General features: G+C 46.7%; 1 protein-coding gene across 1 annotated transcript in view; it reads right to left on the bottom strand.

Annotated features, from left to right (window-relative positions):
- CDHR3 (cadherin related family member 3) overlaps positions 1 to 19162 on the bottom strand; it is a 57760-nt gene that overhangs the window by 13460 nt on the left and 25138 nt on the right. Inside the window, exons 7-12 of the mRNA XM_070424638.1 lie at positions 15454 to 15602; positions 13010 to 13199; positions 6325 to 6496; positions 4739 to 4841; positions 3320 to 3418; positions 786 to 1012 (exon numbers count right to left, since the gene is read on the bottom strand). Coding sequence (XP_070280739.1) covers positions 786 to 1012; positions 3320 to 3418; positions 4739 to 4841; positions 6325 to 6496; positions 13010 to 13199; positions 15454 to 15602 — 940 coding nt within the window. The remainder of the gene's footprint in view (positions 1 to 785; positions 1013 to 3319; positions 3419 to 4738; positions 4842 to 6324; positions 6497 to 13009; positions 13200 to 15453; positions 15603 to 19162) is intronic.

Raw genomic sequence — 19162 nt, 5'->3', positions numbered from 1 at the left:
AAAATTGGGATCAAAGTTGAGAAATGAACTCTGTCTCCAGTCATTTTCTCCATCACACAGGGCTGCCTGCCGCGAGCTGAGAGTTCATTTTGCCTCATGCGTTTTCACTGTGCTAATGGGAAAGAGCCAGATGTCCTCGTGGCCATCGTATTATTCCCAGATAATCCTAACCACTGACAGCACAGACCTGTTAAACCTTCTTCCTCCAAACTCGGGCCTGGGCCCGGTGCATCGGCACCGCTTGGAAGTCTGTTAGGAATGCAGACTCTCAGGCCCTCCCCAGACCAGAGGGCTCAGAATCTGCATTTAACCAGGTTCTCAACATCAACGGTTGAGAAGAAGTGTAGCCCCAGTCAAGCCACATCATTTTAAGATCTACCCCACCTGGTGTGATGGGGGTAGGGTTGGAACACAGCAAAGCTACTGGGAGGCAGGGAGGACATGCATAGCTACAAAACCACACCCCACTCCTGGCAGCGTGCATCTCACCGCCAGCCCCCTGTGAAAGCATGGGGGTGTTTAAAGGGCAACAAGAGGACACTTGTCCCACAGAGAGACCATCAATCTCAGCGCTCCTCCCAGTCACCCACACACATGGGCATCGATCTTTATTTCCCGGACACTGCTCTGTGAGTCCGTTTGTGCTGTCCTGGACACCACTGGTCATTTCCTGTCACAGCTGGAGGATGTGCCCCATTACGATATCATCACATCTGGAGGGTGCCAGAGACACCCTACGTCAGCCACTCAGGCTGGCGTGAACACACCAAAACAGGCCCACTCACAGTGACGGAGCTTGTGTCCTCGTGGTTGGCGGCCTGGATTATGAGAATGTAGATGGGGGTCGTTTCATAGTCCACTTTAGTCACCAGCTGGAGTTCTCCTGTTTTGGGGTTAATCCAAAATACGTCTGGGTACTGGAGGCTGGCCCCCCCAGTGGAGATGGAGTACACAGTGCTGCTCTGGGGGAAGTCTTTGTCAGCGGCCTGCACCCGTCCAATCCGGGCTCTGGCTGGAAGAACAAAGTACCTGAGATTAGTCCTGCTTTGGGGGTGCAGGGAGGGCCTGGGAGCAGACACTCTCTCTGGTAGGGCAGAAAGGCTTTTGGAGGTCCCTTTACTGTTCAAACTCTGTATGTTTTACGTCTTCAGTTCTATTAAATTCAGATTATGCTAATGAACACCCACTAGGTCACTGGTCCTGTGATCCAAGCCATACTGTGAGGCGTAAAAGACAATTCACGCCTTTATGTAGATCCCAACATCGCCAGTCATTATGCCAGCGGTTCTCAACCTGTGGGTCTCGACCCCTTTGGCGGGCGAACGACCCTTTCACAGGGTCGTTCCTGCATATCAGATATTTACATTACGATTCATAACAGTAGCAACATTACAGTTATGAAGTAGCAACGAAAATAATTTTATGGTTGGGTCACAACATGAGGAACTGTATTTAAAGGGCCAGAAGGTTGAGAACCACTGCATTATGCTATCATACACAACACTGGAAAGAACATTCTAAAAGTCTTGTATTTTTCACATTTTCTGTAATACATGAGATGAAAAATAAACAATTTTTTGTTTGTTTTGTTTTTTTGTTAATCCTCACCCAAAGATATTTTTCCATTGATTTTTTCAGGGAGAGTGGAAGAGAGAGGGAAAGACAAAGAGAGACATCGATGTGAGGGAGGCACATGGATTGGTTGCCTCCTGCATAAGCCCTGACCAGGGCCTGGGCCAGGGAGGACCCTGCAACGCAGATGTGTATCCTTGACCGGAATCGAACCCGGGACCCTTTGATCCCCAGGCCGATACTCTATCCACTGAGCCAAACAGACTATGGTGAAAAATAAACAATTTGTAAGAGTTTGGCAATGGAGGATTACAGAATATAGATTTTTTAAATTTTTTAAATCATTTTTTATTTTTCAATTAGTTGACATGCAACATTATATTAGTTTCCGGTGTACACCCCAGTGATTAGATATTATATTACAGGGTATCGATTTTTAAATACTGTTCCATTTTGTTTATCTTACAAACTTTGTTGGTGGGAATGCTGCAGTTCTGGCTTGCTTGTTTTGTGGAAGTTCGTTTTCGTAAGTTTTACTCCTCAAGGGCAGAAACCTCTCATCCAACAACATAACCCTAGCACCAAGCACTTGACTCAAAGTAGGGGATCAATGACGGAAGGGAGATCTCTGAATTGATAAAGAGCCTATTCCTATTGCACTTGATAGGCACTGGGTAAGGGATAAAGAATTAAAACCATTTCCTTTAGACCAGTGGTTCCCAACCTTCCTAATGCCGCGACCCTTTAATACAGTTCCTCATGTTGTGGTGAACCCCAACCATAAAATTATTTTCGTTGCTACTTCATAACTGTAATTTTGCTACTGTTATGAATTGTAATGTAAAAATCTGATATGCAGGATGTATTTTCATTGTTACAAATTGAACATAATTCAAGCATAGTGATTAATCACAAAAACAATATGTAATTATATATGTGTTTTCCGATGGTCTTAGGTGACCCCTGTGAAAGGGTCGTTGGACTCCCAAAGGGGTCTCGACCCACAGGTTGAGAACCGCTGCTTTAGACCCTCTTTTTGTGTTTTGTTTAAAACTTAATGTCAGGAAATAGAGACCATCATAAAGAGAGAAGAAAACGAAGAGGGGATCATTTTAGGAGTGCTTTGGTTTAGCTTTTTGTTTTAAATATGGAAGTGTCCATGATGAAAAGATCAAAAACTGAATACTGGAGTTAACCGGACCACTTTCAAACTGAGGGGGGGTGGGGGGCGGGGGTGAGTGGGGAGTCTCCTCTTTAAAGGGGAAGAGCCTGCAGAAATCCAGGCATTGTAAAGGGCAAAAAAGAGGCCTCCAGTGAACCCTAATAAGGGAGAGAAGACGTCTTTATTTTGTTTGTAAATGAAGGGATTCTAGAAATGGGAAACCTTTTCTCTATTTTTAAATTTCAATTCTCTGAATGAGCTAGATAAACATCACAGTGGAGACCGAGGGAAAACTTCAGCTACAACAAAGGAGGATTAGGGGAATCAAGCACTCAGGCAAGCAATCAGGGGGTTCAGAGAAATGCAGTTTAATCAACAGTTTTCAAAATATAGAGTTCACCTGAAGGGCTCCTCAGCAGTGAGGACGATTTAAAAAGAATAAGAGGTGCAATAAACTCGATTCAGCAGTGAATCGCTGTGCACAGCTCCACGCAGGGCCTCTGGAAGGGAGCTTCCCCTCCGTCAGTGTGCATCTGGTTGGAGTCTGTCAAGAGCACTGTGGCCTGTTTCTCATCTATTACTCACCTGGGCTTATTTCTGACACGTCAAAGACATAGGAGGGCTGATCAAAGACAAGAGGAAACTCATTTTCTGGGCTTGTTAGGACATAAATGTAGATGTTATCTAAAAAGAGAAATAGAAAAAATTTAAATCATAATATTCTATTCTCATTGACTTGTTTATTAAACATTAGAGACCTGGTGCACGAAATTCATGCAGTTGGTGGCAGGGGGGAGGGCAGGTCCCTCAGCCCGGATTGCGAGAAGACGCAGGCCAGGCCAAGGGACCTCACCAGGGCACGAACGGGGCCAGGAAGAGACCCAGGAGGTTGGCCAGCTGGGGAGGGACTGCAGGAGGGCTCCAGGGTGTATCTGGCCCGTCTCGCTCAGTCCTGATCGGCCGGACCCCAGCAGCAAGCTAACCTACCAGTCGGAGAGTCTGCTCCCTGGTAGTCAGTGAACATCACAGTGACTGGTCGACTGTCTGCCCCCTGGTGGTCAGTGCCCGTCATAGTCTTAGCATATCATTAGTATATTACGCTTTGATTGGTTGAATGGCCGAGCGGACGACCAGATACTTAGCATATTAGGCTTTTAAAAGCATTTCCTGTGTAGCAGGTGCTGTGCAAAATATTGAGGCTGCAAGGAGAATAAGACCTGGAAGCTCCTGCCTTCAAGATGCTTCAGGCAGTTCCTTCTGATAAACACGTGTACAGGTCACTACGGAAGCCAGAGGAAGTGCAAGCTGAGCTTCACAAAGATCATTAGAGCTAGACAAATGGGGTGAGGGGGGGGGGGGTCATGGGGGTGTGATTCTAGGTATGTGCATGGATATCAAGGCATAAAACTGCATGATTCACTCAGAAAAACAGCAAGCTGTTTGGCCTAGTTAGAAAAAAGGAGGTTTAGAAGCAAGCGGCTGGAGCTGAAGCTAAAGAGTTATGCAAGGGCCGAATGGTGAAAGTCCTTGTGTGCCAAAGGATTAGAACTTGAACTTGACAGCTACGGAGACACTCAGGGCTTTAAGCAAGAAAGTAATATGATGACGCTCTCATTTCCTAAATTCACTGTCAGAAATGTGGAGGATGCTTTGGAAAGGGGCAAGGCAAAGTCAGAGAGATCCCTAAAGAGTCTCAAATGTTGTAATTCAGCCAAGAAAGAGGAGGTTCTGCATTAGAGCGGGACTAGTGGGATGGGGCCAGGGTGGTGGGGGAGGGGCAGCAGAAGCTTGAGATTTTAGAAGGTGACACAGAAGAAAGGCTTGGAGACCACTTCAGGTGCTTGGTGACAGACAGGAGGAAGCAGGGCTGATTCCCAAGGGTTTGGAGTTTTTGAAGTCTCCTCTTTAACACAAATACCTAGCCCAACACTGAGCACTGCCTGGCAGTCTAGTCACTGCTGCTCAAGAAAGATGCTTCAGGAAATAAGTCAAAATGATACTTGCTTTTGTAGTAAGGAGGGGCAACATCCTGCACCTGGGTTGTCACCGTGTATTTATTGCCGGCTGCTAGATTACTGGGATTTTCATAATCTAGATCACCAATCAACTAGATTAAAACAGAGATATCAGATTACACAGAAAAGCAATCCTTTTAATTCAACTGATGAGGACATTTTCCTATCTATAAGTAGAAATGCAAATTGAAAAGCCTTTCTGGAAAGCATTTTGCCTACATAAGGAACTTTAAAGCGTTATGCCCATAACTGTCCATTGTGTCCATTCTCTGCTCACTGCTAATGACTTTATTGGAAAGAATCTATGTTTACAGATGTCCATCAAGTACTATTGCCCAACAGGCTCAAGACTGCAGGCTAGTTGAAAAGAAGCACAATATAGAATCCTATATGCAGGAATAATTCCACCATTTAAAATACGTATGCATATATGTATAGAATATACATAAATCTATGCATAGTGAAGAAGAAGGAAATATACCAAAATGCTATTAGTGGTTATCACTGAATGGCAATGCTTTTCTATGTTTCCTACATCGAGCATATATTAATTTCTTCAACAGAAAAAAAATAAAAAATATTTTTTAGCTGACACTATGAATAAAATTGGTAAAGAAGTTCTTGGGGACAGAAGAGGGGCTTTGGATGGGAGGTGGAGAAGGGGGTAGGTGAGAGAATGCCTCCAGGTGGGCTGCTTGCTCTCCTCACTGAGGAATTATCTCTGATGCAAAGCCCCCTCCCCGCCACCAGGACCACTGCCCCCCAAGTTCCCTCTACTGCCTCCCTCGGCCCTTCCTTTTCCCTCCAGTGGAAACCCTGTAGCTTTTCTTCTTCTTTTTTAAAATATATTTTTATTGATTTCAGAGAGGAAAGGAGAGGGAGAGAGAGACAGAAACATCGATGATGAGAGCGAATCATTGATTGGCTGCTTTCTGCACACCCCACACGGGATCGAACCGGAATCTGGGCATGTGCCCTGACCGGGAATCGAACTGTGACCTCATGGTTCATAGGTCAATGCTCAACCACCGAGCCATGTCAGCCGGGCGAGATCTGCTTTCAATGCCCACCCTGCTTCCAAGTCTGCTTTGCCCTGTGGGGATGCTGTTGAGTGAGGCTACCTAAACAGCCTGGCTTTCTCATTCCCCTCTGGGTCTGCAGTGGTCATACAAGGCTGAATTTAGCAGGACACACTCATCAAGGCCCTGGACCTGCTTTCTCTCATCTCACACCTCCACTGTCCAGAAGGAGCACTCAAATATACGAGAGTACTTGAGCCCAGGGGGCATTAACGTGACTATAGAGGCAGCTAAGCAGGCACAGCAAACTGCAGCTATGCAAGAGAGAATCCAGTCTTTAGCACCCCAGGCATAACTATGCATAACAGACGATTCTGGAACTTGGGTAAAATAAAGAGCAAATGGGGAAAACAGAGTCACTCTTATGTGTGTCAGTTACAGCCCTGCAGTGAGGGAGTTACCTTGGAAATTTCTCTCTCAGGGGCAGCAAAAGCACCATGCATGTTAGACCAGCTTCCCCCATGCCCTCTCAACGATGCAATGACCATTAACTGACCACAATTTTCCCAGAGCCAGCTGGATCCTGTAAGAATCTGCGGCGGCTCCCCACTCCAGATGGCTCGGTGAAGTTGAATTGGCTGTTTGGTGCTTCGCTGTCATCATCAAAGCAGACCGTGTTCAGGTCCAGAAGCAACATCCCCTTGGCGGTTCGTTCAGGCACCATAATGCTGGCGAAGAGACGTGATTCAATAGTTTCCCCAACAAATGGCGACTGAGTGTTCCTTCTGACATAGACCCAAGGCCAGATAGCTCCGCTTCAGTTTCAGTTCAAAGCAAGTCCTTGGTAACTGCAGTAACGGCCTAACTAGAGTCCCTGCTCTGCCCTGGCCTCCTTTCCCGCTGTCCTTAACACACCCGCCAGAGGGACCTTGATACACGCTGTCAGGTCGGGTCACTCCTAAATCCCACATGGCTCCTCATTGCACTCAAAGTCCTGATTTTAACCTGTGCACCCCCCGCTCCCCCGCTTACCTGTCTGAACTCATCGCTTCCTTGTTCCCTCTACTCCAGCCCAGCCCGGTGCTCCTTGAACACTACCCAGGCTCTGCCCTCAGGGCCATTCCACCTACTGTGGGATGCCCTTCCCGCCAAGGTCCATGTGGCTGCCTTTTCACTTTCTTTAGTCTCTAGCGCCAGCTGTGGGCAAACTACGGCCCAGAACCCATTGTGGCCCTCGAGTCAAAAAGTTTGCCCACCCCGGCTAGCCCAATGTTACCTTCTCAGGAGGCTATCCCAGCGAGCCTACCTAAACTATGAATGAGCCCTGCCCATAGCTTCCTCTCCCATTCCCCCTTTTTATTTTTAATTCTTGGCACTTGTTGTTTTCCAATATACTAGATAGCTTACTTATTTATCCGGTTCATCATCGTTTGCCCCACTCGACTGTAAGCTCTACAAGGGCAGGGATCTTTGTCTGCTTTGTTCTGGGCATGCTCAATAGACATTTGTTGAATGGATGGATGGTAGCTTATGAGACTAGCACAGTAGTAAAGAAGAATATAAAGAAGAATGTAAGAAAAATATAAATTCTTCCACCTCCTGTCAGAGTTTATAATCTGCGTAGGGGAAACCCGGCACCCCTCACCTTCCATGCTTGGAAGGTTGGGAATTCCTCTACTTGTTTCTAATAGCATCAATATCACAGCAGGGTGTCCTAACACCTTAGTATTATTCATTCAATAGAGGTTTAATAAGAGTCAAATTCAGGGCTCCTAATCTCTGATGGTCCCAGGGTCTAAGCAAACAGCACAAGTAAAGCTGCCCCCAACCAAGAGCTATCTGGTCAAGCCCAGCTTTGCATGGGAGACTGAGAAACATGATGAACACTGACAGGCTTCAGGTCACTGAGGAACTTTATCATGCTTCCAGGTTTCAGTTTTCCCATCTGTAAAATGGACGTAAACTATGCCAGTTAGCTTTTGTTACATAACAAACCAGCACCCAACATAGTGGCTTAAAAAAACAGGCACATATTATTTCTTACAATATTAAGGATTAGCCATTCATTCTTTTGGTTCTAGTTCAGCTTGGCTGTGGTCACTGGCAGCTTGGCTGGGGCTAGATATCTAGGACGACCTTGTTCACGTGTCTGGTGGTAGGAAGGTGGTGGTTCTATTTCATGGCGTCGCCTATCCTCCAGGAGACTAGTTCGGGCTCTTCACATGAAGATCTCAGGTTTCCAAAAGTAGCAAAAGAGGGCAAGCCCCGGTGCACGTATCCTTCCGGGCCTCTGCTGGGCCACATTTGTGAATGTTCCAACGGCCAAAGCAACTGATGTGGTCAAGGGCAGATCCAAGTAGCAGAAAGAGAAACCCCTATCTTGATGGGAGGAATGGTGAAATCACATTGCACGGGCCAGGCAGGGAGGGGTTTGTGGCTGGTGTTTTGGTTTTGGGTTTGTTTGGGTTTTTAGTTTTGTTTGTTTATTTGTTTTTGCTACCTACCTTCAATCATAGTTTGCCTCGGGCAGAATTTTCTTACAAAAAGTGTATTTGGCTGCCATGAGAATGTGCCTGGAAGACCTTCAATCACAGGAACATAATTGACCCCAGATGCCAGCTGCTGGGCTCTGAAATCCATTGCTATATTTGCAATGAGGCCATGTGCCCATGACCGGGCGTGGCAGAGATGAAGACAGGCTCATTCCTGTGCTAGGACAGCTGACTTTGGCTTCAGGACTCCCCTAGACGAACCTTCCATGGACAGCATGGCCTGCTAGAACATTTCTGCCCTCCTCGCCCCCTCTTTCCTTCATTCAGGTCAGACTTGCGTCGTGGTCTGAGGACTCTCCCAGCCTGCTCATTGTCTTCTGCAGGCATTTCCCCTAACAAACGCCTTTAACACTTACTCCTATCTCCTCAGCGCACCCAGACGAATGTGTTCAATTCTGTAATCCTCTGAACTATCACCTCTCTACAACCAGATTGTGCTCCCTTCTACTATTGGCAGCTAAAACGGGCTCTGGGCTCAACAAACATGGAGCAAATTCTGACAGCCAGGATGGTCTTAGGCTGCTGAGGATAACTGGGTTCGCTCCCTGGAAAGCACTTTTTCTGACAGGTGTAACTGAATCTCCATGATGTCTCACTGACAAAGATCCCCTCCGTGTTTCAGCGGGACTGGAGTCCAAGCATTTCCATTCCTGCCTTGCATACACAGTGTCATGGTTTTTATTCACAAGTACTTGGAATAGATGCCATCTATTAAACACCAACTATATGCTGTATCACTTTTAAAATATCATCTCTAATCCCCTCATTTCCAAAAGGTTTATATTCTTGCCCCCTTTTGATAGGTGAAGAAAGAGTCGTTTGGAGTGGTGTCAAGACCTGTCCAGGAAAGTTGATGAATACAGGCACAATTCCCTATTGTCTGTGTTAGAGTCACATTAAATACTACTTCAAGTTCCATGATTCAGTGAGTCTCCAGGCCCACAGATGGTTTGGGAATCTGAGCCTTGATTCTAAGTCTGCAGAGACCAGGAGGTTGCATCATGCAAAGAATCCAGGGTCCTGAAGCCAGATGATTCACTATTCACACACTCAGCCCCTCAGGGCTGCCTGGCATGTGCTCTTCATTCATCTCTGACACTTGGTATTTTCCCCTTAAACACTTGACTTGGAAAACTACTCCTCCTCATTCATCAATCCCTGCCTCAAAAGCAGGCTGCCCCCACTCCCAGCCATCTGACCACGGTCCCCTCCCCAGGCAAAGGTGACTGGCCCAGAGACATTCGAAATCAGCTGACCTTCTCTGGCTCTGGCTCTGGCTCTGGCTCTCAGTAAGCACTTTCAGCCTCATAGTTTACAACCAGAGTGGGGCTGTCACAGACTTTTGATGCCTCCATCAGGGCCCTGGGCTCATTCATCACCAGCCTGGGAAAAGTAGGGGCCTGGGTCTAAGGGCTATTTCCCTCTTGGCCCAGCCCGAGAGCCTGAGACTCACAAGGCAGCCGGGGGCCAGGCACGCAGCCCTGCCTCCTCCCACCCTCTTCTACCTGCTCTCCCAAACTCCAGTGCAGGGATGGCACCAAGAGCCTTGAGCCCTGAAGGAGTAAATATTCAGGGACAAATGTTGTTAGAGTCAGGTGGCAGCACTAGTTCTGTTGTTTGGTGTGCTTTTGACCTGCCTGTGTGCTTGGACTCTGGCATGGTGGGAAGGGGAAGGAGGTAGGGATGGGGGGATGGGAGGTGATGCAGGGTCAGGGTTCCCAGCCCCTGCAGTACGCAAATGAGGCTGGGTTTTGGAGTGAAGACCTCCAAGGAGCTTTTTGTTGTCCCGCCTCACATCTTATCGGGAGGGACTTGAGCATTATTTAGAGTTACCTTTAGTAATAAATACAATTAGTTCACTTACTACTGGCTTTGACTTTCAGGGCTAATTTGGAGAGAAGATTATCAAGAGTAGGATTCTGCATGGGTTTGCCTGGACAGCCTAGGATATTCAAAATGTGATTTTACCAGCCAATATGGAATGGAATGCTGTCTGCAAATGCCATCCATGCATCAGGGTTCTCCAGAGTGCAGGAGGCCTCAGTGTGCATTTAACAGCACTGCACCAAGGGGAGAAAGCTGACAAGGAAGCGTGGAGAGAGCACAGTCCTCTCCAGTAAGTACTGTACTCAGACTTCTTACTCCTCCACCCCTTTCTCCACCTTCAGGGCAGGGGACAGTAGAAGAGCAGCAGGGCCTAGAAGGACAGCACAGGAGGAAAGGAATTCCCCAGGATGCACTGGAGCCACCCAAGAATGCTAGCATAGATTTAGATTTTCAAAGAAAGTAGAGGTGTGACTCTGCATGTCATCTCTACTCCAGCCCCAGGGCCCAGACTTCTGGTAACAGTGGTGGATTCGATTGATACACGTCATGGGGTAGAAGTCACAATCCTAACTACCCATGGCACCATCTCCACCCATCAAACAGGCTCTGAGGTTACGGTTGGAATAGGAGCCTATCACATGATCAAGGTTATTATTGACTTGAGGGCCTCAGCAGGAAGCGGATGGCACATTAGGATAACTCCAGAGGAGGTTTAGTAAAGGGACTACCACAAAGGTACACACAGGTATATGGGAATATGGGTGGTGCAATATCTCTGGCCTGATAAGAGTGGATCTTCCATTTCTAGATCGGAGGAGCCAGTGCAAGGAGCAGTCCCTGAAACTGGAATCCAGGGATGGACAGTGCCGTGTGCTGAGGAACTGAGACCTGCAGGAGGTGGAGGGACTCATCCAGCTGATGGGGAGGGAGCCAGGGGAATAAATACGCTGATTTCATGCTCCCTCTCCTCCTACTGGCCAACCAGAAGCTGCAGGGCAAGGGAGCCAGTTGATATCTACATAAGTCAGCCTCCTGGGACACACAGCAGGGAGGGAGGCTGGAAGCTGGTCTGAGGGGCCAATGGAATGTATCTAGAACAGGGTTTAACAGTTTGAGATCAGGCTCAAAGCCACACTTAATCTTAGCATTATGCGGGGCATGCCAATTGGGAGAACAGGGAGATATTCACCAACATAATAAAGGAATTCACATTTCTATTGCTTGCCCTAGACCAGTGGTTCTCAACCTTCCTAATGCCTCGACCCTTTAATACAGTTCCTCATGTTGTGGTGAACCCCAACCATAAAATTATTTTCGTTGCTACTTCATAACTGTAATTTTGCTACTGTTATGAATTGTAATGTAAAAATCTGATATGCAGGATATATTTTCATTGTTACAAATTGAACATAATTAAAGCATAGTGATTAATCACAAAAACAATATGTAATTATATATGTGTTTTCCGATGGTCTTAGGCGACCCCTGTGAAAGGGTCGTTCGACTCCCAAAGGGGTCGCGACCCACAGGTTGAGAACCGCTGCCCTACTAGTGGTCAGCAAACTGTGGCTCGCGAGCCACATGCAGCTCTTTGGCCCCATTGAGTGTGGCTCTTCCACAAAATACTGACTTCTGCGCATGGGCCACGAAGTTTCAATCGCACTGTACATGCGCGCCCGCATGTGGTATTTCGTGGAAGAGCCACACTCAAGGGGCCAAAGAGCTGCATATGGCTCGTGAGCCACGGTTTGCCGACCACTGTCCTAGACTGCGGTTCTCGAGCCACATGCGGCTCTTTGGCACCGTGGCATGGGCCACGAAGTTTCAATCGCACTGTACATGCACGCCCGCACGTGGTATTTTGTGGAAGAGCCACACTCAAGGGGCAAGTTTGCCGACCACTGGTCTAGGGTCCTCTGCTCTTTCCACAGCCACACTATGGATTGTGCTTGTGTCCAATGTCCCCTAGAGTTTAAAAAGCCAACTTGCAAAACCAGTCAAAGATGAATGGACAAACTCCCAAGGAGACTCTCCATGTGGACATCTGAACATGGAACTACTCATCAGCTTGCTCCAGGGGCAGCCACCTTCAGATTCCTAAGAAACTGCAGCTAGCTATTCCAAAAGCACTGCGGAGATGAAGCTAACCAGGTAATCGCTAATCTTGTGGCATTTAGACAACCTACTTAGTAGAAAGACAATACTGTTTTCAAAAAGGCATATGAACCCAGAGTCACAAGGGACTTTATTTTAAAGTAATGATGAATAGGTTGTGAGACAAACAACAGATCAAAACACACAAAATAACTTGCATCCCACTTGTATCTGCATTTCCCCCTTTCTATTGCCAGTTTCTTTACATGCAATTAAGTTGCGTAAAGTGAATTAGATGCTTTGTTTTGTTTTAAGTAAATACTTGGTTTGATTTATTCATGTTACTGGCGGTGTGTTTCTCTCTCAACTATATATCATAACCACTAACAGCACCATCTTCCCATGAATGGCAATAAATAAAGGAAAGGCACAGCCCAGGGAGGGTCTAACAAGTCCCCGTAGTACTTTTCACCGATGGAGATGAACAAGTTGTAGAAGAGAGCAAAATAAAAATATTTTTAACCCAGTCAGAAAGTGGAGAAGGGAGACAATGAACTAAGAGGAAAGAAAATGAAATACAGGCAAGAAAAAAAGATGATGGAAGGAAAACCTATCAACTAAATTGGACATTTCAAATCTACTTATTTCATGAGCCACGTCCTAGTGCACATAATTCTTCAGCTTCACCTGAGAATAACCAGAGTGGCCGAACGGCTGAGGACCACTGAGGAGGTGAAATCCCCAGCAGGTGTCTCAGGGTGTGAATACCTGAAGGTGAACTTGGTGCAAGTAGCAGGGTTGTCATTAATGTCCTTCACCAGGAAGGTTATCTGCATGCGATTCTCCTGACCCCCGAAGGGTCTGTCCTTCACCAGAACTTCCAGAGAAATGGCAGGATTTTGTCTTAATTCGCCTGCATCTCGGTCTAGCCTGTGGGCCACTTGGATGGTACCAGTCACTAAGAAGGCAAAGATTAGAACATGACTCTTTGGAGAGAAATGAAGAGTAAAGGCAGATGGAGACCTGTAGTACATTGAAAAGAACATTCTGATATGGGGACAGGCTTACACAGAGACTATCCTCACACAAACTCATTTTTAAAAATTCATGTGTAAGTTTGTGTATTGGACATTGATTGGGGTATCTGGCCTGACCCTTCTAGAATTGTTTACCACATACTTCAGGGTTGGGCCCATAGATGAATGGACTGGTAGGCAGCTGACTCCAGCCTGACCCCCTGGGTTCCCTTACTGGAGATTTTGTAGCTGAGAGACATAAGTTGGGTAACCATTCAGATTAATAGTCGAGCTACAGGTAAGAGGCCAGAACTCTAGCTGCTGAGGTTACTGGAGCAGTGCTGATTCCCAGCCTTTCTAGGGGAAAGACTGCCCCACTCTTTCTCATGAGATACCTAGCATCCTACTGATGTGTCCCTATCTTTATTCCCGCCCCCCTTGCTTGGTTTGATTTGCCTTAATTTCTGTTACTTACAACCAAAGAGTCTTAAATATGCTCCCCCTGCAAAACACTGTATTTGTTAAAAGTTCCATTTTGCAATACTAGCATGAACAACATTTTAAATCGTGGTTGTCTATCCCTCTACTATCAGCTGAGTGAGGTCCTTGGTGACAGAGAATTAGGAAGTTTTTAGAGGTAGAGCACAGTTATGGCCTTTGCCTATCTCTCCTGGGAGCAAGTATCCTTTGCCCTAACGCCTATGGGGCAAATAACACATTGACTTTCTGGGATTGTTCCATGCTGGCCTCCACAAAACCATTATGTAAAGTGAGGTCTCTTTTGGTGATGCATAGGAACTCTTGAGGTGATACAGTCTAGGAGTGGTGAAGAGGGTAAGATCTGAAGTTGGGCAGCTTCAGTTTGTATTTCAGACTCACAACCTACAAGCTGTGAGAGCTTGGACAAGTGGCTTAACCTATCCGAGTCTTTTTCTAAGCTTCTGTGTCCTCATCTGTCAAATGCAGATTATGATAGTTTGTTGAGTTGCTGTGCTGAGTACTTTATTTTTTTATTATTTTATTGACTTTTTAAAGAGGGGAAGGACGAGAGAGAACCATCGATGTGTGAGAGAAACAGCGATTGGTTGCCTCCCGTACGCACCCAACCAGGTATAAACCCGCACCTGGGTATGTGCCCTGATGGGGAATCGAACCCACTACCCTTTGGTGTACCATATGCAATGACGCTCCAACCAACTGAGCCACACTGGCCAGGGTGTGCTGAAGAATTTAAATGAAAAGTATGTGGGTCACTCAACAGAGAGCCTGGTCTATATTAAAAGAAACTCCCCTTCCCTGCACCGAGACACCTAGATGGGAAAATAATGCCCAGCAATCCAGCAAATTGATCTAGACCAGTGTGGTCCAGGACAGTGACCACGAGCCACATGTGGTGAGCACTTGAAATGCCGCTAGTCCGAACTGAGCTTTGCAGTAAATATGAAATACACAACAAACTTCAAAGCCTTGGTACAAAAAAATAATACAAAATATCTCATTCATAAACTTTAAATATTAACTACATGTTAAAATATTTTGGATCTGTTGGTGTTAGCTAAAATGCCTTATTAAAATTAATGTCACGTGTTTCTTTTTAGTTCTTAAAAATGTGGCTACTAGAAACTTTAGAATGGCTTATGTGACTTCTGTTTCTATTGGACAACACTGGTCTGGGCCCCCTTTTCAGGCCAATGAATTCACCCATCCTTACATAAAGAACCTGCCTCAAGGGTGAAATAGTGGTACATCTGTTGACTGTTTAGTTTCTGCAACCCCCATTCCAGCTGGGTTTTTGTTTTTGTTTTTATTTTTCTGTTAAACCTCACCAGAGGATATTTTTTCCATTGATTTTTTTTTTTTTTAAGAGATAGCCGAAAAGAGGAAAAGAGAAACATTGATTGGTTGCCTCCTGCATGTGCCCAGACCAGGCTAGGGATCCAATCTACCAGCCAGGTAGGCGCCCTTGACTGGAAATCGAACCCACGACCCTTGAGTTTACAGGCCGACACTAACCACTGAGCTACCGGCCAGGTTGATGTCAGCTGTTTTTAAGACGCTTATTACCCTGTTAACTTATGATATTCTAGACCAAAAGGCATGCCCAGATCAGAAGGCACACAAACTATTTGAAAAACAATCCAAACGGCTGGCTGAATGAAAAGATGCACATAAATGATGTGCGTGTGAGTGACTTACACTGATTTATCATGAAATAGCTGTTAACAGTAGTGATGCTGTAGAGGAGGAAACTGGTCAAACCTTCATTATCAGGGTCCTCAGCTGTGATATTGGCCACGACGGTTCCTGGACCCAGCTCTTCCGGAATCACATACATTCGCGTTGGGCTGGAACAGAAATACAGCAGACACAGCTAATTTTCAGGGACACGGGAGGGTAGAGACTGGAGGTGGGTATTTTGGTTCATGCTAAATATAGCTCTGAGCTGTGGAAGTTGCATCAGCATGCTCAGAGGGAGGACGCAGCAGCTGAAAGGATGGGAGGCTGGCTTTTGTATTTCCAAGGATCACATCCCTGTGGGTGCAATGAAAGCGCCGCGCAGTTATTGCAATGGTTTACATGGGCCGTGGTCTCTGACTTCACCCGTACCCAATGCCATTTCAGATCGGCGTTAACGTTGTTTTAAAATAGGCATAGTTGATCTGTCCAGCCATCTTCTCTTTTGCTTCCAATTCTTGTGCAGAAGTTCCCTGAATGATTTTTAAAAGCCATCTGGAAATAACGTCCAGAACGACAGATTTCTGATTCCCATCACATGGCAGCCCCAAAGCCAGACACATTGTAAACCTTCTCTATTCTAGTTTTTTTATTTCTTCTCTGCTCAGTTTTTTTTTTATTTCTCCCTTGTCGTTTTTTGTTTCTTTGCTTGAGGAGGCAGAATGTATGCACAGAACTTGTGTACCTTCCCAAGTAGCATTAATCATGAGGTCAGCTCTCTGAATGGAGAAATGAGCGCACCCCCCAGCCCCGCAACCTCTCCACAGAAGCCAAGGTCAGAACACAAGGTCAGAAGTCATCCAAGGTTGACTTCTACAAAACAGCCTCAAATCGCCAATTTACCCATCTTTCTCAGACCTCTGCTGCCTTTAGAAAAAGCTGGTAATAACACAGGGAGGTTTGAAGTTTTAACTACGCAACTTGGGTAAATTGAATGATTCTGAATGCAACAAGGGAGGCTTATTGTTTAAAATAACTCTGCAGGAAGTCCTACTACTGAGGAAAAATCATTTCAGTGGGGCAAATAGTCACCGCTAATTTGCCAATTTCCTAAATGTGGATTTTCCCACAGGAGATCTTCGTTAAGAGGGAAGGCTATACCTCAGATCTAAATGATGGCATTCATTTCCTGAGCTCAGAATATTTCTGCAGCCTGGCCAGTGTGGCTCAGTGGTTGAACATCGACCCATGAACTAGGAGGTCATGGTTCGATTCCCGGTGAGGGCACATGCCTGGCTTGTGGGCTCGATGCCCAGTAGGGGGCATGCTGGAGACAGCTGATCCATGTTTCTCTGTCAGTGATGTTTCTGTCTCGCTTTCCCTCTCCCTTCCTCTCTCTAAAATTAATAAAAATATACATATTTTTTAAAAGAATATTTCTGCAGATCTGTCTCATCATCCCAGGAAGGCAGGTGGGGCCAGAGCGAGGAAAAAGGACAGGGAACCTCTGGTAGAGCCAGAGGCAGGAAGAGAAACCTGGGCCCAGGTCCTCCCCAACCTCCTCCTGCGTGCACCCTGGGCCTGCCCCACCCATGAAGCGACCTCCCAGAGGTGAGTCTGCTGATGGGGGACAGTAATCTTGTTCTGATCAAGAAGCCACCTGGTGCTCTGGACTCCTCCTCCTCTAGTGTCCCACTGAAGCAGCCTGTCAGTCCATTGACTTACCTCACACACCCCCTCTCAGGGGATCTGTGCTGTGCCCAATGATGGGGCCAGGATTAGACAAGTGAGTAGGGCCAAGGAGGCAGGAATGGCAGGAACTGAACCAGAGCCAGAGGAGGGAGGGGCCAGCCCCAGCTCCTACATCGGGACCAAGCCCTTACGTCCATCATCTGAGAGCCCCTGTTTCTAACCTGTTAGAGTTTTCCTTTGGTTACTTGGAGTGGGTTCTGTTAATCTCCATCAAAGAGATTCCTGTGCCACCTGTGCCACATCCCAGCCGGGTCCCTGCTACCTCAGTCATGGTCCCTGATTTCTTAACAGGCTCCCTGGGGGTGCAGACCTCAGCCCACTCCAACCCTTGGATTCAGAATCTGCATTTTCAAAAGTCGCCCAGGGACTGACATGCACTTTAAAGTTTGAGCAGGACTGTTACAACGAATCACCAGAGGTGACAAGCACAGGCCCCCAGCTTCACATGGGACAGGCCCAGGACACCGTGGGAAGAGAATCTCCCCCTCCCCCTCCCTCCTTCCCTAAGGCTGTGGTCTCACTGCGGGTGATTATGTTGGTTGTCACAATAAGGGAAGGAGGCTGCTGTTGGCATCTAAGGGGTAGAGGCCAGGGATGCTGCTAAACATCCCACAATGCACAGGATGCTCCCCCATCACAAGGAAGTATCCAGCTCAAAATCAGCCGTTTAGGACTGCACTGCTTCTGAAGGCTCATCTAGTCCATGCCGGGCGCCCCAGGAAAGCGGGTCCCTGGGAAGGGGACTGGTCGGGCTGCTGGTGGTGGCACAGCTCCTCGGGTAAAACATCCTCCCTTGGCTGACCGGACATTGAGCCTGGGAGAAGATGAAATCTTTGGTTTATTTGGTTTGGGAACCCAAGACCCAAGTATGAATAAAGTATCATTTAATGTAAAGATGTTACCCTCAGGCCACAGTTAAGATCCATTCAAAGCACAGTGAAACCAGGGGCCTCGCAGCCATCCCATAGGGTAGAGCTCTGACTCGCTGCCGTAACTTTTTCCTCATAACAGTATCTCCAGAGCCTGGGTGATGGGTAGATAAGGGCCAGTAGGGGAAGGGGGTGAATTCTGGGTGACCGTGATGTGATGACTTCATCACTATGAATAAATATTCAGTAGGTGCATAAGGTTGTGTATATACCGCCAGGCACCAGGTTGAAAAGGACTGTGAGTAAATACAAAAAAAAAAAAAGGTGGAAGGGGAGAAGACCTACTCTAAAAACAGTGCTCTGCAAAAATAGCAAGCATTGTGCTTGGCATGTAGAGAGTAAATGTAAGTCCAGTTCTTTTATAATCTAGTGCTCCACTTGAATAACAGCAGAATCCCAGAGTGTACTCGTGAGTCCATAAAGTTCAGATGTTTGTCACCGCCCAGGGAGACTCTTTCAACAACAGAAATAGTCCTTGCTTTGGTCTTAGTAGGACCTCAACAAACAGTAAAGATAGAAGAGTTGTTTCCACAGTTTACATTTTTACTTCACACTCAAATTCACTGTACTTGAGTCAGCTTGGCCATTTAATTTTGTTAACCCCGAATTAAGCAATTTATGGTTAGTCCTAGCTCTGACTCGGGGGGGCGGGGGGGGGAGGGTAGGGGGGGTGGGGGGGGCGGGGAGAGAAGAATCATGGCTGAACCATGAAAACCCTCCAAGTCAGCACCTAGTTTGAAACTAAGCAAACTCTTTTGGATTGTGCATGGCTGAGGGACTAGGCTGACTCTGACTCTGAGGAGCTGTGCCACCACCAGCAATCCGGGCAATGTCAGGGCAACTCCTGCCCCAAATCCTCCTTCAAGAGCGCAGACTTTCACAGACCCATCCCAACCAATAGCCATGGGACACTGTTTGAAATAAAATCGACTGTGTTTTTTTTTAATGGTTAGATGGTCACAAAGGTCATGCTCTCTGTCTGGGATGGAACCCAACAGGTTCATCTTTCAAACCAAAAGTGAGAACCAGAGTTCCAGACTGAGCTCTGG

This window comes from Myotis yumanensis, unplaced genomic scaffold, assembly GCF_028538775.1.
Source record: "Myotis yumanensis isolate MYYU_CA2020_CCGP unplaced genomic scaffold, mMyoYum1.0.hap1 SCAF_9, whole genome shotgun sequence".
Taxonomy (NCBI): Eukaryota; Metazoa; Chordata; class Mammalia; order Chiroptera; family Vespertilionidae; genus Myotis; species Myotis yumanensis.
The sequence above is the reverse complement of the archived record's forward strand: the minus strand, read 5'-3'. Positions and strand labels throughout refer to the sequence as shown.